General features: G+C 40.4%; 1 protein-coding gene across 1 annotated transcript; it reads right to left on the bottom strand.

The window, feature by feature from the left end:
- Positions 1-451: 451 nt before the first annotated feature.
- On the bottom strand, positions 452-3,790 carry s1pr4 (sphingosine-1-phosphate receptor 4). Its single transcript, XM_086089411.1, has 2 exons — positions 3,744-3,790; positions 452-1,889 (listed from the first exon to the last, which is right to left on the bottom strand). The coding sequence occupies exons 1-2, from the start codon at positions 3,774-3,776 to the stop codon at positions 579-581; spliced, it is 1,344 nt and encodes a 447-aa protein (XP_085945537.1). The 5' UTR covers positions 3,777-3,790; the 3' UTR covers positions 452-578.
- Between the last annotated feature and the right edge of the window lie 4,909 nt (positions 3,791-8,699).

The following is an 8,699-nucleotide window of genomic DNA, read 5'->3' as shown; positions in this document are numbered from 1 at the left end:
AATGGCTCTTTCTACAGCATTAACTCCATATGTTCCAGGGGCAAATACAGTACACACATTTTTTTACAAGGTATAAAAATATATTGGTCCTTCTCCTAAACTTTTCAACCTTCAGAAAATAACTTCTGATGAAACATTGACTTACAGCTTGAACGGTTCCTTTGTCATGGCAACTTTGAGGAGGGTGGCAGGAACCCTGCCACACAAAAAACTACAAATGTGCCAACTGCTTTATGGCATCTGTCCCCATTCATTGCACAGAGCTTTCACTAGCTGGCGTGAGCTCAGAGATGATGGTATATGCTGGTGCTCATGGAAAATGCGGTCTTTCTAGAGGCAAAACACTACCACTTTTGTCCATCAGGTGCCGCCATAATCGACAAAAACTGAAAGCTCCTTGGCGTTGCTTTAAATGGCACACTTGGGGAAATATACATAAAAAAAAAAAAAATTTAAACTACCTGCTTGAAGTTGTGTTTACCTGATGGCAAACCACAAGCTGAGGAAACAGTTATACTACTTGCATGTGTAGCATCTCTCTCAGGTCCTGTTTGCATGGGAGGGGTCCACATTGTGGTCTAACCACTCGAAAACGAAAGGCAGCTGGCGGTGGAGCTCAGCCTGCATTTCTTTGACGCCTTACGAGCCTTTTTCGGGGTTGGCGGGGGGGAGGCCAAGTCTATGTTCCTGACCTTGTTTAAATTGTTCCTCATGTTGCCCTGCCTGCTCTCCGATGTGCTGCTGGTCTCCTTGGAGGCCAGCAGCTCGGGGCGACACAGGCCGGCCTTCAGGCAGCATCGACAAAGTAGTTTTGCCATGGCCCTCCTCATCTCGCCGCTGCCCAGGGCGTAGATGATAGGGTTGATGCCTGAGTTGAAAACAGCCAGGGAGATGAAGAAATCGGCGCTGAAGAGCGGCGCACACTGCCGGGACGTGCAGAAGAAGTCCACCAGCAGTAGCAGGAACAGCGGCCCCCAGCAGAGCAGGAAGACCCCCACGATGGTGATCACGGTTTTAAGCAGAGCCAGGGAGCGCTTGCGGCACCGCTGTTGTGCGCTCTTGTACACGTGGCAGTAGATGGCGCTGTAGAGCACGCCGATAGACAGGAGGATGAAGACGAAGATGTTGAGGGAGAACAAGATGTAGGTCTTTGAGTAAAGCGGCAGGAGGGTGGAGCATCCATCCAGGCTACACACGCAGTTCCAGCCCATCAAGGGGAGGAAGCCGATCACCAGCGCCAAAACCCAGCAGAGGGCCACCAGGCCGTAGATCCTATAATAGGTGCTCCTGGCTGACTTCTGCGGCAGTGGCTTCATTATAGTCATGTAACGCTCCACGGCAATCAACAACAAACTGAAAATCGATGCGGCCAAGGCGACGAAGAGCATACCCTCGCGGAAAAGCCAAAGCGCAGGGGTCAACTGGAAAGTCCAACTACCAGACATACAGATGTTGACCAGGTAGGCAGCACCGGTCAGGAGGTCACTGAGGGTGATGTTGGCAATGCACACGTACACCCAACGCCAACTGCGGCAGATGTGAGAAATGACAGCCACCAACACCAGGGAATTCTCCAGGATGATGAGAATGCTTACAAACAGGAAGAAGGCCATGGTGGCGCTGATGTGATTCTGCGAGGTTGAAACGGTCCTGTTCTTCAGACGGCCTGTGTGGTTGTAATGCTGCAGGATCACGTGGTTGATCTCGGAGGCGTTGCCGGGAAAAGCGGATAAATGATATAATTGAGGGCAGGATGAAGAGGATGTGAGGGACGAGAAAAGATCCATGGCTGCTCCTGAGCTGGGAGAATATGGACTAGAACCAGGTTGGGAAATGAAACTGCTGTAAAGACAGCTATCGTCCCATCCAAACCGCTGGACAACACACACCTGGCAAAACAGAGAACAAAATAACCATAACCAAATAAGAAGGTAAACCAAGAGAATTGTTATTTCCAACTAAAACATAGTAAGGAAGTCTGCTTACAGTTGACTTTTTACACTCAGGCCAGACCAGAGTCACACTACGTGCCTTGAAATACGAGTACCTTGACATATGAGGTTTTTTTTAAGATAAGAGTATGCTTTAGACCTCCGCCGCGAGATGGTGCCACCAATCCTCACAACATTGGTTTCCTTTCAGTGGAAGGACAGTGTCAGTTGGTGGTGATCATGCATTATGAAGCTGGTTTGTCAACTGCTAAAAGAAGAAGAAGAAGAAGAAGAAAAACAAGGTAGAAGATCTTGTTTGACAGCACCGTTCTGGTTCGTGTGCTCAGTTTGAAGTGGATGTTGGAGTTTAAAAAAAATTAAAAAAACAAGGAAGAAGAAGAAAAAAGAAGAAAAACAAGGTAGAAGAAGAAGAAGCAAAACAGTTTTTGATTTATTGTAAGGAAATTGAAGGGTTTGGAAGGACATTGAGGAGGGTTAAAACAAAGCAAGCCTTGTCAGTATTTAATAACTTAAAACATTTACTGTCTGATTAGACCTTTTGTTTGTTTTTTTAAATGTTTTACAACACGGTGGAACACAATTTTTCTTGTGGAGAGGCTGAAACGGATTTATTGCAAATCTATTCATTTCAAAGGCAAAAGATGATTTGAGGTTCAACTTTCTTAAGATGCAAGAATGGTCACAGGTAAAAATGTTTAAATCATATCTCAAGGCACCACTGCATTCTTAGAATGCTCAACAAGGCTTATTCGGTTAAAGTGCAATACATGTGGAGACGTTCAAGAACAGTATACCTGTTATTTAAGTATGCTTGGCGAATGCTGTACTGCCCAGTTTATCGACATAATAAATAAATCTTTTACTTACGTATAAGTTCAGTGCGATGATCAGTATACTACACAATTTAGTATATCTTATTCTTTCCTTATAATCTTAACATTCTTAGGTGTATTAAAGGGGAATACATCTTTATGATAAAATATCTAAAATAGCAGACCAAAGTAGGCCATATGAAGTAGGACGAATTCCTAACCGATATTCCCGTCGAGCAACAGCTTCATTCTGATATTCACACTTAAGTTACTTTAAAACGCTAACAGTTAAGAAATATTGTTATTTTTTGTTGTTGTTTTTAGAGTTTATACTACTATTGCCTTTAGTCCTTAAATGTGTTCTTTTATAAACTGAAAAGACGGACAGTTCCGTGTAACAAAGTATTAAAAATCATTTTGATTATGCTGCCACTGCTTTTATTATCCCCGCCTTAAATGCATAATCAGCAAATTGCCTACTATGAACTCCAAATGTTTTTGTGTGGGGGTCAAACGTGCCACATACTTCCTCACTGGAACTATAACAATTTAAAAGGCATCATTTAAATGCCTCCCTCATGTGGTGAACACAGCATGGACCAGAAGCAGATGCGCAGGACATTTAAATCACAGCAGGGTGCATTTGAATTATTTCTCCTAAAGCAAGTTGAGCACAAGTACAGAGTACAAACAATGATAATATGCATGTCCAGCATCAAATAACTTCTCACAAATCTATTTGTGTAGCCCAAAATCTATTTCTCAAATGTTGTCTGAGCCTGAGGACACCAAAAGCTTTTTATTGATCCTGATGAAACAAGAGAAAATCATATCACCCTGAATAGACGTGGATCATTGCACTAATCAAAAATCTTTTCAATCTGAATGAAATAAAACGGTGCATTTTGCGCTATTTAATAATGAATCACAAATGATAATCAGACACAAAGGAATGGTGCGCCGTGAGTAGCCTACTTACCGTGACTGTTGCTGGTGGTGATGCTGAGTGCATGAGAAGATGAACTTGTCACTGACTACTGATTTCTGTGCCCATGTTAGATGGGGAAGTAATGTTCACACCCATCAGAGGTGTGTGATGCAACACAGATTGCCATCATTTGTCACATTCTTGCACCACATCATGAAGCTAGTGAAAGGTCCACACTTTTTTGAACAAGTGCCAAATCTAAAGTCACTTACAATTTTCACAACCTCTGCATTGGAGATTGTATTAATATTGCTGCCATGTAATTAAATATCATAAATCAGTACATCCCTACATTGCCAATGTTACTGATATTTTCTGTTATTTTTTCAATTAAAGCACTGTTATCAGTGCATTTTTTTTTAACGCTAGGATATCGGTCTAGAGTAATGATAGCCTCTCAAAGGAAGAACTTCACTGTTTGCATTGGCCATTCAGACTAACCAGTATATGATCTCAGAATTGTAAATTGTGACTCACAGGGGATAGGTTAACATTTTTGCACATATTTTTCCTGATGGGCTTTACTTTCATCTGATTGCTGATGGTTTTGACAACGTGATGCAGATGAAACACTCAAAGATATATCTTATAATGCATTGTAGTTAGGCGTGGTTAGCGAGTGGCCGCCACTTTTCCAATACCGAGCAATACTGTATAGTGTAGAGACTGACACCTACAGGTCTGGAGTGGAATTGTTAGAGGTGCATTTTGCAATTGTTAGTACTTTTGTAGATGGGTGGTAAATGGGATGAAGAAAAAGCCGTTACGTTTTAGTGCTGATCCAAATAAAGGTGCAGATTGATGAACCTTTTGTTCTTATAGCCATTAGAGTCTGCTTGCATTAAAGCTGTTGTGCGGCAGTCACTCTGTAAAGCACGACTGCCAGTGACAAAATAAACTGTTTTGCTGATTTGTACGCACCCGCGTCTCAGACGTTCCTTTATCTCTGTGTCGGTCATCATCAAAGACATCACAGACACACTCACAACAAAGCAAATAAAGAGCATCAACAAATACAAATATTTATAAGTGTGTTGCAAAGCATGCTAGCACGATAGCTATAGTATGTCAAATGACATACTTGTTTGACCTACATTTGTAGCTAATGAGGCTTGACGTTCACGGGCCTCGCCCAGGAAACAAGTCCTGTTACTCGTTTCAGATAGAAGTTCTCCTTTTTGAGTTTTAAAACAACGATGCCACATCTGAATACACGTCGAGTGACAAATCATTTGGTACAACTTTACATTTTACTTTGGCACTGTTAAACTTTGCTGTTGTCCTTGTAGTTTGCTATTGTGTCTGCAAACGTCACTTCATCGCACTAAGAGCTGTTTCTAATATTTTGACACAATTTCTCTATATGATGCAGTGGTTGGTAGGCCCTACTCATTAAAATGTGCAGGTGCATTATATGAAGTGTATAAGAAAAAAACCAAAGTAAAATAATGGATATTAAAAGTATTTAAAATGTCATAGTACTTGTAAATGGAATGAGGAAAATAAACAAGTACCGGTAACTGCAACCCAAGGCGCTAACAACACCCTGTTGACGGTTGAAAACACCCACATTCTCAACGTATAACTTCAATCAGCACTTTAACCACAAATGTCATGTCAACCTCACGTGTGTCTTAAACGTCCCAACCATTCATATCAGGCTGAGAATTGTACACAAACATCATATTATTTTTTTTACTGCATACAATGCTGCTTTCAAGGTTGGTGATATTAGTGGTGGGTCAATCTTTTCTTTTCTTTCTTTAAGACTTTTTTACAATTTGACTACTCTAAATACACTATTCCAGTAGGTTTACAACAAACCTTCAACTCAGCGATGTTCGTGGTTACTATGAAAATATCCATTCGTGTGAAAAAGTCAACATCTTGTGGACAAAAAGTAGCATTACAATGTTTTGCCTGAAAATGAAAAATAATGTAGCGCCATCAAATAGCCACTGGGGGTGCTGGAGAGACGGCTTCAATTTTGATAGAGCGTAATAAAAAAATGTGTATGCAATTTTGGAAGGAGGTGTGGGGAAGGTGTGAGATAAAATACCTCTTTGAATAGCATTGAGAGTTTCATCAGCTTACCTCATCATTGCTGTTTGAAAATATCATATTGTCCAACGAAATGTTATTGCTTTTCATAATTTGTTTTCTTGTTTTCATTTAGGTATTGCTATACTATTGTTCAACCTTGTAGTATCTTGTCAAACATATTAAAACAACATGAAATAAAGTAAAATCTGAATAGAATTTTTTATATTTCATGCATGAATTGTAAATACTTTTTTGTGCATACTGCTGTGATAAACGTGTCAACCAAATTGTGTGTCAATCCGTGAAACTGGTGTTGGTGGGCTATTCATTCATTCATTTAAATCTTTTCAGGGGGTGCTGCTGACTGAGTTTTGAGGGTCAAGTTGGAGACATCGAAAATACAAACATTTACACCAGAACACACATGTATTTAAAAAATATATATATTTATTTATTTAAGCATGTTGAGGCTCCCAAAAAGGCAATTTGCTTTTTCAAAGAAAAAAAAAATAACACACTGATTCCAAAATTACCTTTGCCTGGTGCTTTGGGCCTAAAGCAATAGTTGGCATGTGTGACGCCCTTGTAGCCTCCTTGTCTTATAGTACCGTATATCCAATAGAAGCTCAAACGGCTTAACTTTAACACCTTTTCACGCATCACTCAGTCAGTGTGAAAAATTGTGCGGGCAGTTAAATATCGTTTGTGAGCTACAGATCAACCAATACCCCTTTGTGTTAAATTTCAAGCTGAGCAGGGAACAGTGTCTTTTTAAACAAGTGTCATGTATATGTCTTTTTTTTTTAATGTGACCCAAAGCTCGCCACACAGAGACACTGCAATTAAGGGTTCTTCCATTGTCCTCATGCTGGCATGTGTAAATAAGCCTGCAAAATATCACTCTGCCAAACTCTCTACTATTGGAGGCGCTTGTTAGATGTCACAGCGATGTCGCTCTAAATTATTATTTTTTTAAATTCAGTTCAGTTTGCTATTGTGGCATATATTCTCCTGCCACGCCACGTTGCCCAGCGACGCTCCGTTCTGCGGTGCCTACCCCACACTATATATATATATACACACAATGAATGAGCTCAATAAGTATTGTGTGAAAAGGGATTTAGGATACAATTTATTATATTGAATTAGAAACCTTTATTACTCGCACACAGGGTAAAACATAGTACAAAAATAGTAGTTACAGGCAGGGCTGGACTGGCACAAAAAAAAGAATCGGCCCTGGCATTTTGACTTAGGCCCACCGGCCCGGTCTATACCGGCCCATCCCGACTCCCGCCTATGCAGTTCTGCCACTGATGTTTATTGATGATGTTTCAGTTTGCGATCTATATTGGAACTGGATTACCGGTGTCAGTACCAGATGTGACCGGGTTGCCAGATCGTATCGGGGTCACCTAACGAACACTTACGCTACAGGATTGGCTGGAAATTATCCAGTTGATGTCAAACATTGGAAAGAAAATATTAAAGATGTAATTTAAATAACCAAATGTACGGACTGAAATTGTAAAAATGTAAATAAACCTAAGAATATAAACGCAAGCTATATTGAATAAATAATAAAATAGATTGAATAAATGATAACTACACAAATTAATTGCCTGAGATGTGACAAATATTGTCAGTTTAGAATGTTAATTGTTCCTATTATCATTAAGACTGTTTTTGTGATGTATTGTGGTTTGTGAACAGCTAAAAAAGAAACCAAACCGAAGTGAAACGCGCATTGCGTTAGCGCTGCAGTAGTGACGTCACTGGCGAGCGCGAGGGCGCTTCAATCTATTTTATTATTTCTTCAATCTTAAAGTATCCTGCTTTTATATTCTTAGGTTTATTCACGTTTTTACAATTTTTGCCCATACGTTTAGTTATTTCAATGACATCTTTATTAATTTATTTCCAATGTTATACCGTCAACTTTTTGTTATATAACTTTATTGAACAATTGTAAACGGACAATTTCCAGCCAATCCTGTAGCGTAACGTCATCTGTAGGCGACCCCGATCAAATCTAGCAGCCCGATCACATCTAGTACCTACACCGGACCATAAAGTGAAACAAAAACTACATGCCAGGGGTATTAATAGTTTACAAAAAATACCTAAATGTTTACAGGTCACGATATACAGAATATCAAACAACTCCACAAATAAACGTTGTTTTTTTTTTAAACTTCTTTGTATGTAAAATCAGTGACTGTGTCCGAATGTCCACCCTTATCCCCTAACCCTTCATTCACTACATAGCACCACACTATGTAGTAGTCCAACTCTAATATGTAGTGCCCTCTTCTGTTTGGTGATTCGGACAACCAGCTCACTACTTTCTCCTCGTCGCATATCACGTGACCACCGTAACTGTCATGACGCACTGGCGCATATATCTCCGACTATTTATTGTGAATAAAAATGTTTTAAAACTGTAGTTTATTTCTTTTGTTGTAAATATTTTCAACTAAAACGAATTAACTATTTTCGTTGTATATATTTAATGCATCGCTTTGATTAGATTTATTTTTTTCATACTCGCGATGCATTGTGGTATATATCAACCCGTTTGAGTGAACATCGATGTTCATTACTTTTCAGAGCGCATTGTGGGTCATTTTAAGTGCCCTACATTTTCGCTCCCTGGACATTCGGACGCCACTACAAAATGGCGAAACCCCTCAGTATGGCACTACAGAGGGAGGGAGTGTGGTGCACATTCAGACACAGCCAGAGACGTGCTGTCTTAATGCTGCAGGAGGCGCCGTTACTCAAAGCAATGCTTCGACTCGTCGTCGTCGTTGCTTGCTTGTATGCCGCACCACTAGTGTAAATGCTGCAGGGGGCAGTGTTGTCCCAAAGCAGTACTTCTGAATGCAACAGCGCGCCCTCGTT

Source organism: Leptonotus elevatus, chromosome 11, assembly GCF_054856555.1.
Source record: "Leptonotus elevatus isolate MCC_2025b chromosome 11, RoL_Lele_1.0, whole genome shotgun sequence".
NCBI lineage: Eukaryota > Metazoa > Chordata > Actinopteri > Syngnathiformes > Syngnathidae > Leptonotus > Leptonotus elevatus.
The sequence above is the reverse complement of the archived record's forward strand: the minus strand, read 5'-3'. Positions and strand labels throughout refer to the sequence as shown.